Here is an 18,437-nt window from a genome sequence, read left to right as displayed (position 1 = left end):
TTCCAATGGCCTTGGGAATCTGGAAGGGTCCCAGTTGACTGGAAGAAGGCAAATGTCCCAGTTTCCATGAAGGGTGAGAAAGAAGATCCTGGTAGTCACAGGCCTTTTGTAATAAGATTATCTATCTTGATAGAAAATGGGATAGGAAGGCCAGTAGATGTGAGTTTTTGGTGGTTTTTTTTTTTTTTTTTGTGTGTGTGTGTTTTTATTTTATTTATTTTATTTTAACAAAGCTGTCAGTATTGTTTCTCACATTGCCCTTCTGGACAAAATGTCCAGCACAGGTAGACAAGTACACAGTATGATGGGTGAGCAATTAATTGACTGATAGGTTGAGCTCAAAGGGATTTAGTAGATGGAGTTCCATCAGGCTGGCAGATAGATACTTATAGTGGAGTTCTGCTGGGCTCTGTTTTAGGGCCTCTTCTTTTTACATTTTTATAAATAATTTGGATACCAGAAATGAGTGCACAGTAAGTAAACTTGCAGTGCCCTGGAACGCAAGGGGCTCCCACCCTCTGAGGTGATCCAGACGCAGTGCTGTCACTGGGTGAGAGCGTGTATTGTCCCACTGTGCTCTGCATGGTGTGGCCTCACCTTGAGCACTGAGTGCAATAATGGGTGCCACAATGTGAGAAGGACATAAAGCTATTAGCAAGTGTCCAAAGGAGGGCTATGGAGACATGGCAGGGTCTGACATCAAGCTGAGGTATTTGGGTTTGTTCTGCCTCATGGTGGCCTACAGCTCCTCACAGACAGCTCTGCACTCTGGTGTCAGCAACAGGGCCTGAGGGAACAGCATGGAGCTGTGTCAGGGAGGATCATGCTGGGGGCTAGAAAAGGCTCTGCAGTACGAGGCATGTATGGTCACAGCACGGGCTCCACATGGCAGTGAGCACAGCCCAGAGCTGCCAGAGCTCAGTTGCATTTGGACACTGCTGTCATCCGTAGGATTTGGGTTTGAGGTGGTGCTGTGTGGAAGCAGTGGTTGGACTCATTGATTCTTATGGGTCCTTTCCAACTCGGGATATTCTGTTCTGCTCTGTACATGCAGAATTGCTGTCTAGTGCATCAGACAAGTTTTGTATAGAGCATGAGAGAACAAAAACTAAATGAGATTACTTAGGAGGAAGTTTTGAGAGACTGCATTGTTTATCATAGGGTGAACAACTAACGTACAACTATTAAATCCAGAGCAATTTGAAGATCTTCAGATGTCCCTGTTAAATATGAATGAACTTTCTTTCCAAAGTAAATTAAACTAAATTAAAACAAACCAACCCAAACCAGAGATTTAGGATCTGCCTGGGAATGCTTGATGCTTGCAACTCCAAAATACAGATCAAAGCCAAATGCAAAAGGGATTTCCTTACACCTTTTTTTCTCTTAAGAGCTGCTGAAGAATTAAAAGTTATTTCATACGCACCTCCAGTCATTCCATAGGCACAGGCTATTCTTTACTCCTTAGAGTTTGTCCTACAGATACGGCTAAACTACTCATAGTTTCCTCTAAAACTTTTGGCATCAGCTTCTGCTATCTGTCCTATCTCATTATACCAGGACAGTAAAAACAGCTTTTCCCAAAAATACAGAATCACAGAATGGTTCAAACCCTGCTTAAACATGGGCCACTAAGAGAAGGTTGCCCACAAACATGTCCAGATGGGTTTCAAACATCTCCAAGACAGGAGACTCCACAGCCTCTCTGGGCAACCTGTTCCAGCGCTCCATCACCTGATAGAAGGAAGAAAAAAAAAAAAAAAAAAAAAAAAAAAAAAAAAAAAAAAAGCAACCCTGCAAGCTAGTTAATTCTTATCCTAATAATAGCATTCTAGGTCAGAATTTTCAAAGTTGTTCTTGAAGAACTGTAAAGAGATAATGTCCATTGCCTGAACAACCGTGGGCATAACAACAGGGCACTCTCTGAAATCCTGAATAGAAATATTACCTTGCTAAGGATGGAATACATCATTAGCAAAGACTGAAATTTTTTTTAGTTCCCACTTCAAGTTGCTGCGATGTACTGCTCCTTAAATTATCCTTCTATAGTAGCATGTATTTTAAACAATTAGCCAGCATCTTCTGGTGGAGGGGAGAAAGAAAAAAAAAAACACAACAAAAAAACATAGATAAGATTGAGGGCTGTGCTCTACTGAGTTTTGTTTGTTTGTTTGTTTGTTTTTGAAAGATCGGCCAATTGCTTGGAAGAATATCGCTATAAAAACATCACTGCAGTGTGTCATTAGTCATAATTTGCCAAAGTTTTCATAAAAAGTTACTGTCTACATTTCAGTACACTGAATATTTGATTTAAATTTTTCCTATATCTGTGCACAACGCAATCTGTGCTATTCATGAATGTAACAAAATGTTCTGTCTGTGGGATCAGGCTGCATTTTCCATGCATGATTATTGCAATAAATTCTGTGAACCGTCATGGTCATTGGCTATTTTAGCTCCCCCTCAAGCTGTTTTTAGGAAGTTTGCATGACAGAAGTTTAAATAGTATGTCTGCATGTACATAAAGGTCATAACTTTCTTTTTAAATGTAAGAACGTAACTTTTTTTATAACCTAAATCAAATTCTCTCCTTCACCTTCTTAATATAACTTTCTTACATAATACTTGTCGTCTGACTCCTGACTTGCTAAGTGGTTTTACAGCACCCTTTCAATGAGTATTCCATCTCAGAGTCTGTTTTTCTTATTACTGAATTCAGATGTGCCAGCTGAGAAAAGTTGAAGTATTTCAGAATATTATAAATACCAACCTATAAAAATGCATCAAATAAACACTTGCATTGGGCAGTCAAGTATGAATTGACTGAAATTAGCAGTAATTAATTTCAGAGCTAACATTCCATTCAGGGTAACAGAAATTTGCATCTCTTAAAAGGTTTTGAGAAAACATCTGTCAATATTTTTACTGCTGCTATCTAGTATTACCCAACTGCTGCTTATCCTACCCCCACTTCAGCGGCACACGGGAATGGTCAAATCTTTCCTTCTGCTGATTAAGTTACACAAATGATAACTTCCAGCAAGACATGTATAGTAGTGCCAGCCAACATCCTGTAACTCTGTATTACAAGAGCATCTGCACATAAAATCTAAAGTAAATGATGGTGGGCACCCACAAAAATAAACACATAACTAATGATAAGTGTGCTCAGTATTTATTCTACTGAAATTTCCATTTTCTCAGGAAAAAAAAAGAATCAAATGTAGCTCTGATAAGCAGTTCAGGCAGGCTGTGTTAATTTGGATCAAGAAGTGCTGTTTGCTACTGAAATGAAGAAACGTTAAGTAGTTTCGATCGCCTTACTTTTTGCTGTGTGTTTGTCTGTCAGCATTAATTGAAATTGTTTTAGAAAATACTTTTTTCAGTCTATACAAAATTAGTGCAATTGAGATAAGTCACTTTGCCCTATACAATACAATTATTTTACCAGATATTTCAGCTGAAATAGCCTGGTCTCCATGTTATTAGGAGTAGATTTTAAACAAGCGAGTTGAAGTTTAACCATACATACTGTACTATGGCACTGTAATTATTGCCATGGATTACAGCTTCAAACAAATCTGAACTATTCAAGGTCAGTGCTGTATCCCTAGATAAAGCTGGATGAAGTTAGGATCCTATGTAGCAAAAATATAGCTAGAGAAAAATGGAGTTAAAGAAAAACCTGAATAATTTCCAAGTGTTAAAGCCAAAGAATATCTGAATAATTCTGTTAAACCTACAGATATTTTTAAAATCTTAAAATAATCTGATGCACTGCAATAATTCCTCTTAATTTCACATCTTCATGTGCTATTAACAGACAAACTGCAGCTACCAGCCAGATTACACAATTTACCCGTATCACCTCACATACAGCACAGCAGAACACCTCATCTTAGTCTCAGGACATTTTCAGACTTCTGATATATTATGAACAGCCCTGGAATTGATAGACACTGTTTTATATGGTGTGAAAGTTTGACTGACATTATCATTTCAGCTTTGACTAGCTCATTAAGTTTTGACTCATTAAACCTATAGTTTTCTATTCTTTTTTTTTTTTTTTGTCATCACTCATTTTAGATCCTTGCCTTCACTATTTTCCTGAGTTTTCTCCTCCAAAAAGAATTGTATATTTTCACTTTTAAATTTCCACTCTAAAAATCCACAAACTATTTTATCTATTTTACTTTTATCATGTTTTACTTGTATTTAGTCAGCATCACTGTCTTTTGCCTTCTTGTTTTTAAACAAGCACCTTCATACTTCCTCCAGTACTTCTGCTTCATACTGCAGAATTCCCCATCAACCTTGCAAATTTACCACAAAACTGTGTCAAAAGCCTTCTTTTTCAAAAGCAGGGAAACTACAGTGTGGGTGACTGCAACTTGCCTCTCTGACCAAAACCCTTGTTTCTTCTTTCATGTCTACAGTTAATTGTTTTTTTTGTTTTACATAGCATGAGCTTCCGAGGGAAGCCATATGGGATCATGTCTGTCTTAAATACAGCCTGATTTATAGCAGTAAGTATGACAGTGCAGACAGGTACTGAAGTATGAACAGGAAAGTATGCACAGGAAACAGCCAAATCTGCTTACATTTATAAGGAGGGAAACAGCAACTATTTTGTGAGGGAACTTCAGAGCAGCTTGGCTGCAGAAGTTAGCCGCATCAAGTTGCATGGATGCAGCCCTGCCAACCCTACAGCCACCTGACAAGAAGAAAAAATTTACCTTCTTAAAATAACAGCAGCAACAAAAAAAGAAACCAAACTCCAGCATGCTAGATTGTTTCTCTGCTCAGGCAAAAGCAAAGTTACCTTTATTCCATTCTTCAGTCCGTGCTTACCCTACTCCACATTACTTGAGTTTTCAGAAGCTATCAGCAAGGGCAATGGAACAAATGCTTTATTCTGACTGTCTGTAGAGGATAAAAGGGAATAAAACCCTGCCCTCCTCCACCCCCTGAACCAGTCAACATCCTTCAACTGATACAGACGCACTCTTTGGTGCCTGCTAAGTTTGTAGCTTGTATAAATTTAATTCAGCTTTATTACAGAACAAAAGTCTTTACTAGCAAACACCCATATACAATGGAAAGTTGGGAACAGTGCTAGGAAATTTAAAACAATGTAATAGCATCAGGTATCTTTCTTCAAGATACTGCTCATCCCTGAAAAGACAAATCTATCTCAGCAAATCAGTGATAGCATACACTTGGTTTTGGATGTATTAATTACTCCTAGAAGTTCCTTGTTACAAAGGTACTTAAGGAGTCAGCTGACGTGAAAGAAGCTAAGGCTTGGCTGCCAGCAGAAAACAGCTATCAGTTGTGGGCTACTCGTGTTAAATTCAAGCTTGTGTATTAGGAGCTGTATCCTACATGAGAACAGTATTAGCTCTACTGTTGTATATGGCACAGCAAAATATGGCTCTAGAAAGGAAATGCACCTCCCTACCCAAATGAGTTACCTCTGGCCTGCCGTCAGAAGTTTGCAAGGCTGTTTTTTTCATTGTTCTGCTGGACAAGCTTTTGAAGCGCAGTACTGAAAAGCTAATCTGTACAGAACTAAACAAGCTAGGCGGGCAAAAAGAGAGAAACTTCAAGAATACTTTGTTTCTAAAGCTTTTTGATTCCTAGCAGATACACGTGTATAAAGCTGCAACTTTTTGTAGCTCCTTTCCCTGAAGCCCACTACTAATATCTAAATGTAGACACCAACACCACAGAGGTTTGCTCTAGAAGCATTTTAATTTACAAACAGCAATTCCCATTGACTTTATACCATAAAAAAAAGCAATTTACAAGCAAGAAACAAATTCATCAGAACAAAATAAAGCAGCACTGAAATATTCATGTCACAAATCTAAAATCAAAGTGAATACAAGAGTAAAATATCATTTGAATAAATATTTTAAAATTCATGCTATAAAATAATTCTTAACGGCAAGTTATTGTTACAGCATCAGCTTAGCTAGCTTCATTTACTTCATGTGGTGATGAAGTGTGCAGTTGTGAGGTTACCAGTTTATATTGCAAGATCATGACACCCAGTCAAGTCATTCAAACTGTTCAAATATTAATCATGAAAAACAACCATACAAATAAAAGTTATTTAAAAATACAAATTCTTAGTCAGAAACACTGTTAAAATCGTGCAAGATCTCTACCTCTAATCAGATATACAACCAGAGGCTCGCAGTACAAGTCCAAAGGCTGAATTCATAGCATATGTAAATTGGAGACAGCAGTGCACCGTATCTACCATAGTAGGAATTACTTATGTAAACTAGAAGCAAACCTGCTCAGTTACTGATAATTAGCTTCACATCCCCTGAAGAAATAAATACAGGAACATATTCTAGGTTTCTTTTGCCTTTTTTTTTTTTTTTTTTTCTTTTTAAATGTAAACTTACACAACTAAATTCATGCTGTCACAGGGATGTGCAAATATACTGAACCTACAATATTTAATACAACTACTCTGGCACTTGTTAAAAGATATGTGAAATGCACACAGTTTAAACTTTGAACATTTTGAATGACTTTACTAAATTTCAGATTCAATCACTGAGTATTATGAGGTTTACAATTAATGAACTAAACAGATTCATATAAAGAATTTACACAGTTACGCAAATACTTTCAAATATAAAATTTAATAAATAACCCTGACCAGTCAAAAAGCACCATTCAAGGGTAAAATTCCCTTGGAAAATAGATTAGGTGTTGCATATTTGAGTCCCTTTCAATAGTTTCATCTGAAACCTGTTTAGAAAAATGACAATAAAAGAATCACAGTAAACTAATACAAAAAATTCAAATAATATATTTTTAAAGGTAAAGCTCATTCAATCATTTCCCAGCCCTTGATTTTATTCCTGCTGTTCTTCCCAAAATTCAAACTTTATATATAAGAGGCCTCATTGTTTTGTCTAAAAGTAAACCAAAGACTTCAGCATAAAACATTGATTTATACTTGGGAAGACTGCATTAAAAACTCTCATTTTACGCCTACAGTATATTCTGCTGAACAGTGAATCGACAGTATCCTTAATGCTACTGAAAGATTTCACACTAAAAAGAGCAGAGCCAATCTTGGAGACTTATTGACTATATTGAACTGCTAATATACTGTATTTCACAAAGCTATTTTCTAAATGTATTTACAAGTTCGAAAATAATACGGAAGATAACTGATTAAGTAAACTAAAATAACTGTTTAAAACCACAAACATTAGCAAAGATATAAAATCCTTTATTTTCACAGTTTGTCATAATTGTTTAAACATCTAGAGGAAAGGACACTGCCGCTGTTTTCACATTTGTCTATAATTAAAAAGGTAGATTAAGAAGAGACTCAATTATGAACCAGCCTACATAATTTCATGATTTATTTTGCTGTCAAATACTCGTTCACAGATTTTGACTTCTGCATTTATTGTAAATGAAATGTGTAACAGTTCCGTGCTAACTTAAAACCGTACAGAAACGAGACACTGTACAGTACTTCCATCACCTGCTTAAAATAACACAGCATACTCTTTTTTGGCGGACTAGTGAAATTAACTTCAATTAGACAATGCTTCATGTTTCATGACAATGTTAATCCTGGCATACCATTATGTGACAAGGCACAATTCATTTGCTGTTGCCAGGTTTGAAGTTTGTTTTCTACCAGAGTCACACACTTTGCAAGTGTAAATGTAATGCTGAACGATATTTTATACTTGCTTATGTATGCATCTTTTGAAGCACTGTTGAAATTTACAGTACTGTGTTATGGCTTGGTAATTCTTAACACTGCTAGCAGTGGAAAAGGTAAATGGCGTATCAACATGAATTGGAGCAAGTACAACTTGCAAATTGCTGAATCGCGATTTTGTAGAAAGAGAGAGATCACTTCCTGCTTCTTAACAGTCTTGTTACAACGTTTTGAACCTGAACCTGTACAATCAAAGTGATTTTGTATTTATGCTTTTTTTGTTTGCTTGTTTGCTTTTGTCAGAGACAATTTTGGATAAGTCACTCTTTGGTAAACTCAAACCAGTTCAATAAATTTACAAATACAAAGAACTAGATTTAAATAGTGTTAAGATTGTGACACAGAGAAATTCAAGAAATATAAAATCAGTACCCCATATCCTGCTATCCTCAACTCATACTTCCATGGAAAAAGTCACACCAAAGGCACCACAGCACAGATCCAAGATAAGGGTTAAGAATAACTGTACATTTCTTAAATTTTGCATGTCTCAAACTTAATTTACCAGGTTTTTTTTTTTTTTCTTTTGCATTTAATTACTTAAGCATGTATGAAAAAAAACAGTATCAGAAACACAAACATGTTTTAAAGTGGGTAAACATATAGACTACCTCCCCTCCCCTCTCCTAGACACAGACATACGATTTCCCTTACTGGAAACAATAGTTCTATTGTTGATTCAGAGAGATAAAAAATGTCCCATCTCCCTGTACCTCTTTTTTTTAGGCAGTTTCAGGACAAACAGGCAAATTAGGTACTGCATTTAATTAAAACTGCCCCCAAGGAGCTAGTGGATTTATATTGAAAGTAGGTATTTAACAGAATTCTTATTGCAGACTGTCACAATATTAAGAACTAGTGTATTCAATAAAGCTACTGCACAAATATGCCCCAACTTCAGAGGAGCCCAAAAAGCATCGCAAGATAGCAAACCTACCTCTTTGCTTTTCTCCAACTTATGAATGAGCCTTTATTTTCTAAATTTCAGGACTTAGACAACAGATAGGCATAGTTCACAGCTATCTTTTCATTATTTGCTAAACAATAAGGCCCAGCCATATAAAACATGTATTTTAAAGAAGTATGTGATTCATTTCATTTTGCTTATAAGGTAGAATCTACATAGTAGTGTTTGCCAGCTCATGCTTTTGAGGTCTCTTAAGCATTATCGTGTGATTTTATTTTATTTTTTTAATTTTCCTTAATTGTTACCATTACATTTCACATTTTAATATATCATACTGACCTAAACAACAAAGTTAGCACCATATTAAAAAAAACAAATAACAAAAACATTTGGTGAAACAAAGAGTATTTTAAAAGTTGTTGGTAATTCATTTATGCAGCAAACAACCACTGAAGATATGAGGGAAGCCACAGCAACTCTGTAATACTTGCATGTGAAATAACAGACATATTGCTTGAAGTTCCCATAGCATATTTGTTTGTTGTTTTATTTTTTTTAATACAAAAAAGTACAAATTCCAAGTGCTGACATGACACTTGGAGCTGTAAGTAGGAAGTCATTGTGCACCTGAAAACAGCTCTCTATGAAGAGACCTATTAAATACTGCTTGGAAATACTATAGTTTAAACTACAAAATATCTCTCAGGTTAGCATTAACCAACCTAGAAGAGCGATGAAGTTAAATTTAATTACCTGGTATGCTTTTACAGTACGAAATGAAGGTAGATTCTGAGGCCAGTAAAAACCACAATGCTACTTTTGGGTTTGCTATTAGTTTTCTTTTTTTCTTTTTCTTTTTTTTTTTTTTTTAAATATATATATATATATATATATAGATATATATATCTATCTCTATATATATAAAAAGGTCAGCACCACAGGTTGTCCAGTTTATGTTCTAGACAACTAACAAAACCCCTTAACAATTTAACCATAATTTAATAGATTTATGGCATTTGGTTTACAAATGTTACAGAGCAAAGCTATTAAAACAAGGTAATACACTTTGCTCTCATTTGCACACAAAGTAATAGTTTAATAAAAGGAAAACCAAACATTCTTCTAAAACCAAAAAGATTCTCCCAAAGTCTGATGTCCTAAATCCTAGACAGAGGAGATCTAGCAGTTGAAAGAATGGTACATGGTATAAACCTTCACATATTTTTACATTCACTTCAACCAGAATAGGAAAAGTGAAAGCATTTTATATATATAAAGCAAATTTATATATATAAACAGACTATCAAAATCAGCTAGGAAGAAAAAAAACAATGGTACAAATGAAGGAATCAAATATGTAATATTCTCTTTCCCCACTGCTATGTAACCCTCCTTATCAGCAATAGGATTTATGAAATTAAGTAAAATAAAATAAAATAAAAGACTACAGCTTCTTTGTGTATCCAGCAGAGAGATAAATCATATTCTAATATCTTTCTCCACTGGAATTTGTGTCTTACCAGATCAACCAGTAGGGACACTTTATCAGACTCTTCCCATCTGTTCCCTAGCACAGTCTTTTATATTTTAAGCATTTTCAAAAGTGGAAAAAAAACCCCACCAGCCCAGCCTCCTACAGAAACAAAGAATATTTATGTAGTCTTTTCCAGAAACTATTTCAAAAAAAGTTCCAGAAGGTCAGGAAAATTAAAAGGTTCTTATACTTGTAATGAAGACTACCAAAAGAATAAGAGATTTTTAAAATACATCATTAATGTGCTTGTTTGTTTTGCACTTTACAGTGTAATATTTTAATCTGACGTGTTAGACATTGCATGAACTTCCATACTAGAATCCATGGCTTCAGAAGCTGAAGCATCATTATCTACTTTCTGTTCCACAAACGCTTCTGTTCTGTCTGGAGACTCCATCCTGCTTCTTACTTCTGTTACCCCAGGGTGATTTTTTCGTAAATGCTGGTTTAGTGTACCCTGGAAAGGAAAACATTTGCCACAGATCTCACAGCGAAAGGGCTTATCATCTGTGTGACCGCGAATATGATACTCAAGTTGGTCCTTGCGGGTATATTTCTTCCCACAGAATTTGCACACAAAAGGAGTTATTCCCATGTGCAACCGCATGTGTCGATCAAGGCTCCCTTTCTGGTTGAAAGACTTCCCGCAGTAAATACAAATCAGCCTCTCATTGTATGGATACCAGTGACTTCTTGCATTTCTTTCCCGTGGATTATTTTCATATCCTGTATTACTCACCATGGAATCACCATCAGTCCCTTGCAGCAAGCCTTGAACATCACTATGTAAATGACCAGTGGATATCCGTTTTTGGCGTGCACGACCCCCTCTGAAACAGCTCAGCATTGACCTTGAGGGACTTGAATTGCTAAGGTTTCCAAAAGTTTCAGACACACCAGTAGCCTGTGATGAGGCATGGGTAAATGAATAAACATGTTGTAGAACAGACCCATAGGAGCCAACATTCACTGCTACTACTTGCTCTCCATCCACCATTTCAGTATGATATCCATCATCACCAAGGGAAGAGCTATCAGAACAACTTGGCCTGTCAGACTTTTCCATTTTAACTTTCACCTCTGCAATCTGACTTTCTCTTACTATCAAGTCTCCTTGCTCATGATCACCCTCAATTTGAACCTCGTATTCAGAGATACTCCCACTGCTTCCTCGATCTGAATGCCCTTCTTCTTGCAGTCGACTACGTAGACTTTTGCCTGGAGTAGTTTCCATCCTAAGATCACTGCTTGCTGTTGACTGTCGCACCTGAGAGCAATAGGGGGGAGATATCTCAATAGGGTTGGCAAAGTAGCTGCTGTCTTTAACTCCATTGCGATTTTCTGAATTTTCTTCAGCACCAACAGTAACAGAGTCAACATCACCAACACTGATCTTTGAATGAATACTCTCCAGTATCTGCGTGCATTTATCAATGACACACTGCATCTGTAGAAAGCTAGCTGCAGTTAGAAAACTAACAACATCCTTCAGTTGTAAGGACATCCTTCCAGTGTAACAGAATGAAAGCAACTGTTCAAAAACATTGGGATTTTTAATAACCGATATTGATAAGCCACTCATGGTGCTTAATGCTGAATGGTCACGAAAATATGGCGAACTGGCCGCTAAGACAGCTTTATGGGCTCGAAATGGCTGACCCTGAATATGCACAATTATGTCACACAGCTTTCCTTGCAAGCGGAGTTCATTTAACTGGCTCAGAACAGTGTTGCTGTACTCAGGCACATCAAACTGAATGAAACTGCTGCTGTCCATTTCTACTGATGTAAAGAGGAATCTGAAAGAAAAACAAGAACATTTACAACTGAGAATGAATAGAGTTTTCCATTTCAAAAATAAACACTTCTGCATGTTGAAGTTAAATTACCACTTTGATCTGTTCAAGGTGTGTTACAACAAACCTGTCAGTATTAAAATTTGATGTAATATGAGAAGTAGAGTCTCAATCTACCAATTTCTTGCAATGCTTTCACTCAAATTATCCCTATGTAGGATTCAGAACTCAACTGTTTATAACACAAGACAGGGTCCATTGGACAGTCTATATCAAAGCTTAAAGGAACTACAAAATAATCATCCCACACTCTCAAAAGAATATTAAAGTCACCAGGCAGGTCAAAAACATCAGTATTCACTCTGTCTTGAAGCAGGAGACCACACTGCTACTTGCAGGGAACTATACCTCTAAATTGTCCAGGAATTATTTTTGGAAGGTATTTCATGCAATTTTGAAAACCGACTAAGGAAAAGTAACAGAAGCATGTCTGTATGTATACACACACAAACAGATATTTTTAAAAACTATATTCCTTAGGTCTAGATATGTAGCATATTCATCTCTGAAATAAATTTGTCATCAGTTGCATTTCTGTCTAGAAAAACCATCTACCTCCTTATAAAATAATCTCAATAATTATTAAGTAAATCCATCATTCAATATTTACATCCCAAACAAAGAAATCCTAACTGAAGGAAACAGTTAAGTGTGGACTCAATTCTAAACTGTTTACCCACTGTCAGGTTTCCTGATAAAGAATGAGTCAATATGCAAAGTGCTATTTGAAGGAAAAGCGTGGGAATCACCAGTGAACATTTGATTTTTTTAAGCTTCTTTTTGTGATTTTCATTTATTCCTCCTTTCCTCTCACTTTAAATAAACCATGATCAGGGCTCTGAAGCTTATCTAACAAAGCAATCACTTCCTAGCTAGGACAATTTACCATTTAAAGTCTCACACATATTTAATCCCATCAGTACTCATTTTCCTGATGGACAGGAAAGGGTGTTCCGAGAGGTTTTAAATAAATGTATAAATTTCAGAATAAAATCTAAAGAAAGGCACTCTATATTACTGTAAAAGAATTAAAAAACATTTTTCCCTCGAGAGTGTATGTAGCAGACATCACTTTACATTATGTGCCCATAATTAAGTACCCAAGAACCTTCAGACTTTCAATGTTATTCTTGTTCCTACAATCACAGAAGTATAAACACACAATATAGCCACCGTATCTGCTCTTTCAATTGTACCAATATCCAATCTGATTTCAACATCACTGATTCCTGATGCAGGAAGCATGCTCAACATATCACAACATACCAGTAGATTTTTTTTTTTCCTATTTATGTCTTATGTTACATGCTGTAATAAGGCACATGAACAACTTGAATTATGAAAATTCACGCACTCTAAGAACAAAAATCAATAGGAATATTATAAAAAGCTTACAAGTAAGAACTGGAGCTGTATCACCTGTCACTAAAACTAATGTTCACTGTCCTTACAAATAGATGAGAAAGAAGATAGCCACCTTCCTGACCTGATGAGCATTATTGAGAAAACTTCAATAAACTGTGCTTCATTGGAATTTTGGTAACTGATATTTAAAACCAGGACGAGATATTTTACACGATTTTACATTTGATAAAAATAAGGATTAGGTTTTCAGAAATTATATGATCACAGCCATCCGTGCAAAGACAGCTTTGGCAGGACAATTCTTTCAGTCACTGAATCACTTTCACAGATTCTGTGCTTGAGATAAGCCAGACAGACCAGAAATGAAACATGAAAACAAACATAAAACACAAGTGAATGGTTCAACAGGAAGATAAACCTATGTATTTTATGCACCCCTCAATGTTGTGCAGAGAATCATCATTCAAGTCTCTAGCTTGTCCATGACATGGGGAAGACTGAATTTTCAGGAGTTTGGATGCATACCTGTCAACACCACTCTCATCTGGCAAGGCATCAGGCTTACTTACTAACCAAACATTGGTTACTATCTTTATTTGTGGAGCTTACGTACTACAAACAAATGTAACATTCCTGACTGAACACTTCTTAGCTAAACTGAAGGGTTTTTGATTACCTGAAGTGACATGGGTAGATGTGTTACCTGGATTGAGGACTATGTATAAACCCTAAGACCAGTCTCCTCCAACAACACTTTGTAATCCTGCATCTTTGCAGATCCTTCATCTCAAGAACCTGGTCAAGCTTTACCCTAACTCTATCAGAAGTTATTCATTATTCATGTAGACTGTGCAGAAATAGTTTGTCATATTTGGCTAGCGGCATTCCTCCTTATCTCATACTTCCTCAAGGACTCTTATTTGGTAAAACTCAAAAGAGCTTGGTTGAGAAAAACAGTAAAATACAGTCATGACAAACACCAGTCTGGACAGCTTCCATCTCTGACTATTGGACAGTTTAACACTAGATAAAGTGCTGTAAAAATTCAGTCAAACTCTGGGCACCTGCCTACATCTTTTGCTAACCTGCATAAATGGATCAAACTGTTTAACATTTTCATAGGCACATATACAACAAATTATCTGAAGGCTTTCACATTTCATCAGTGTGCAACTCAGATCTGCACACTGAGTTGACTAACTTTCAGCAGTGCTACGTTGAATTCTCTACTTATTTCTGTGAGAGATCATCCAGTCACACACAAAAGAATATAAATCTCTTTGCATCGGCATTATATTTATTCATTGGAGTTTTATACAGTGAACATAAGTCACAGTATGAATTGCTAGCAGTGGATCACTGCCCTACGTCTTAAGTGTTCATCGAAGTAACCTGTGAACATGAGAATGATATGCATTAAACATTTCTCATTAGATTTCAAAAACACAACTTACTTTTAAAATTATGTTCTACAGAAGCTCTAATTACGCTTTTAAGAAGCCAACAAGAATAGATAGTGACAAAACACAGTTGGTATTTCATTTTACTGACATCATACAGTAACACCAGTGAAGCATCCTGTAACAACATGAAGCTGTGCATTTGCCAGTATGGTATTAATTTCTGCTTCTAAGTCTGCACCTGTTTAACGTCATTCATGCCCTGATATACAATTCACTGTTCTCTTTGAGAGGTGAATGATTCAAATTACCTTTCCTTATATTTTGTAGTATTCAGTATCTACTTCACCATCTGTGAGAGCTTAAGACATTATTGCAAAAACACATTATCATTCAAAAGTATTTTTAATCCATGAATGTTACCGTATCAGCTATGATCACAGAGATATCCTTTGTCTCCACTGCCAGCCCTTAAATGAGGTCTGTGTGCAGGGGTGGATCCTGGCTCCAGCCCTTCTGGTCACTCAGGTACATTGCATGCACCTCAGCTCCCCTGGGCCCTGCCTTCCCACCAGGTGCTCAGTCACTGCTTCAGGTCATGACTTAGCATTTCTGCTACAGTCTTACAAAAATAAATGGCTATGAAAGCAATTACTTCTTTCTCTCTCTCTTTTTTTTTTTTTTTTAAATAAATAATTTTTTTAAAAGGATTTTAAATTCTCTTTCCTCCCAATCTTGACTATTCACAAATTCACAAATCAACCTGTACATTTAAGTCACAAAACATGTCAAGTTTTGGGAAGTTCTGAATTAAGCTAGAAGTACCTATTGGAAGTAAAAGAAATATTACCATTTTTGTCAAAACTTGAATTAGTGAATTTTAGTGAATTATCTGTACTGAAAAGACTGCAGTAAAAGTTACACATACTTAACTATTAATCTCAAGAGCTTTGAAAATGAGTGCTTCACTGATTGTATATTTTAGCCCAAACTATCCGTTACAATAGTGGAGAATACACAACAAATTTAAAATTTCATTACATTACCTCACAAAATGCAAGATAACCCATATTTCCTCAGAAACTAAAGCTAGTCAGTACAAGCCAAAGTGCAGTTACTAGCAAATCTAGTTCTTGAATACTTTCCATGGGCAGGCATCAAAACGCTGCAGTGAAAATTAATATAATTATTCTCTTTCTGTGGATAGATGTGCAACACCTTACTCAAAGTACAAAACATGCACAATACAAAACAAAGGAAAACTCATGTCATGTAAGGCAAGCTCTGCTATCCTAAAGTATCACAGAATACAATCTCATCATTCTCATGGGTGAGCAATACTTTAACCCTCTATACTTTTTGTAGAAAATTCTTAACAAATACTGACATTTATTCAGCAGGAATTGAAAATAATTTATTTTTCACCTGACTACAGCAGGACAAGTATCCTTACAGACACAGCAACAAGTGTGTATACCGAACATAGACAACATCATATTCACCATCCTGAGAAAACACTTGAGGGAGTGAGTAACTTTAATATTAACATTAAAACCACTGCAGTTGTATACATGTACACATACATACACAAATGCTAATGCTGTAAACAACGCTATTCTCAGCTCTTAGTATGGAGCATCAAAGCAATTATTAGAATTGCCCATTTAAGCATTTCCATTAAAAAACAAAAACAAACAAAAAAAAAAACAAGAAATAAAGAACAACACAACCAACAAGAAACCTCTTATTTGAGCAGATATCCAAAGACAGCAGTTATGAGACTGCTGGTCTGAGGGCCACTTTCCTCCCTTATTCTTAAATTTACCCCTCACAATGACTCGCCTGTGTGGAAGTGATCAAAGCATTTAATGTGAGCATGAATAAAGGTTTGCTTAATTATTAGAAAACTAAATACAAATAGTCTCTAGACATTGGTTTTAGAAATCTATTACTATAGGAACAATTACAAATTTGTATCTAGTCCTAAAAATGAGGAAAAAATACAAGAAGGCAAACTAGAAGTAAAAATCAGCAAAAGTATTGTCAGATAAGTAAAACAAAGGCACACTCATGATAATATGCCTCAAATCTGTAAGAACATAAAAGTAAGAACCACAAATTTTTCTTCTGTGCACCAACTTCCTAATATAGAAGCATCAGAATACTGTCTATTTAATACTGAATAGTTATATCCCACACTTCCTATTATTTCCTAAGTGTCTGACAACTCTGAGATACTTCTTGACAAGTTATTATTAAAATCAAATGAAAAACTGATTGCATGATCAGATGTGCAATATATGCACACCCGGGCCTTCATGAAATGCATAAAGGCTGAGCTTTTATATATTATAATGAAAAATCATAAATTATCACAGACATAATTGGTTAACATTGTGTGTATATACAGTGCATATAGCTATACCACTTTTTTTCCTCCTCTCTCTCCTTGCGTCTGGGATTTCCCACATCCACGTTTACGGGGCAGTTCCAATTTATTCCAGGTTCACCTTAAACTCTGCTTTATTTTGAAATGAACCTAATCGTGCACGCTGTGCACCTCAGAGCTTCTGCAGGGCCCTCGTAACTGCACAGACCGAGTCCTAACAAGAACTTCCAACTCCTCAAGCGGAGCGGCGGCAGTCGAAAGGCGCACCAACTTCTGGCAGCAGCTCCTCAGCCGGTGCCGGTCCAGGAGCACTGCAGCCAGCCGAGCCCGGGGCGCCCGTTATGCCGTGCCCCGTTCGGACTAAGAAAAGGCCCAGGCGCACTCACATTCGTCCTCTCTAATTGCAAATCGGAACCACGTAAGTCACAGACTCAGGTTACGCGGCGACAGCTTCCCTGTGAGATGCAGCTGAGAGGAGAGCGAACTCGGCAGCGCCGGGCTCGGTAGCGGCAGCGCAGCCGCCGCCCGCACGGCCCAGCGCGGGGCAGCGGCAGCCGCACGGCGGCACGACCGGGAGCTCCGCGCGGCTGTCCCGCGGGGCCGCCGCCCCTACGGGGCCTGTCAGGGGCCGGAACCCCCCGCCCCGAGAGCGGCCTCCGCCCCCACGGGAGAACCGTCGCAGTCCCGGGGTCCGGCCCGCCCGCCGCTCACCTGGGGCTGTCAGGGCGTCTCACATGGCGGGTCCCCGGCCCCTCTCCTGCCCGCTCCCACCGTCGCTTCCCGCCCGCTCCCACAGCTCCTCGCACCCGGAAATAATTCCGTTGGTGGCGCTTCCGCTTCCTGGTGACGCGCGCCGGCACCGCCCCGCCCCGCCCGAGGGCGCCGCTGAGCGCGGGGGGAGCGCGGCTGGTGGAGCGTGGAAGGGGCGCAGCTCCCCGCGCAGTAGAACTACCACAGGAGGGAGCAGAGCCGTGCCCGATGCCGCTGGGTGACACGAGCACGTGCGGTCCTAACACGCATTCAAAAATTAACAGCGGCGAGGAATTTGGAAAAGAGAAAACAAAAACTATGAATGGCTTAGCATCGCACCAAAAATAATTATTTTTGGAAATATATGATCGGATGTATTTTGTGAGCTTTTGAGAAAACAAAAAAACAACCCAAACCCCCCAAAACAACCACCCTGGCTGCTAGGTGCGACATCGATGACAAATCCAT

The 18,437-nt window shown here is 37.5% G+C and overlaps 1 protein-coding gene across 2 annotated transcripts; it reads right to left on the bottom strand.

The window, feature by feature from the left end:
• Positions 1-5,735: 5,735 nt before the first annotated feature.
• ZBTB34 (zinc finger and BTB domain containing 34) lies at positions 5,736-18,083 on the bottom strand. 2 transcript variants are annotated; one of them, XM_085239705.1, is made up of 3 exons: positions 17,931-18,058; positions 10,949-12,008; positions 5,736-10,666 (listed from the first exon to the last, which is right to left on the bottom strand). In XM_085239705.1, the coding sequence occupies exons 2-3, from the start codon at positions 11,984-11,986 to the stop codon at positions 10,487-10,489; spliced, it is 1,218 nt and encodes a 405-aa protein (XP_085095831.1). In that variant the 5' UTR covers positions 11,987-12,008; positions 17,931-18,058; the 3' UTR covers positions 5,736-10,486. The 2 variants fall into 2 exon arrangements, with proteins under 2 accessions (XP_085095831.1, XP_085095830.1); XM_085239704.1 differs by having other exon boundaries at positions 5,736-12,008; positions 17,931-18,083.
• Positions 18,084-18,437: the final 354 nt, after the last annotated feature.

The sequence above is a fragment of the Meleagris gallopavo genome, chromosome 19 (assembly GCF_905368555.1).
Source record: "Meleagris gallopavo chromosome 19, MGAL_WU_HG_1.1, whole genome shotgun sequence".
NCBI lineage: Eukaryota > Metazoa > Chordata > Aves > Galliformes > Phasianidae > Meleagris > Meleagris gallopavo.
This window is presented reverse-complemented; position numbering and strand designations above follow the sequence as displayed.

What these genes read in the sequence shown, in the direction of transcription:
- ZBTB34 (XM_085239704.1), bottom strand. Translation starts at nt 11,986, where the DNA reads ATGGACAGCAGCAGTTTCATTCAGTTTGATGTGCCTGAGTACAGCAAC.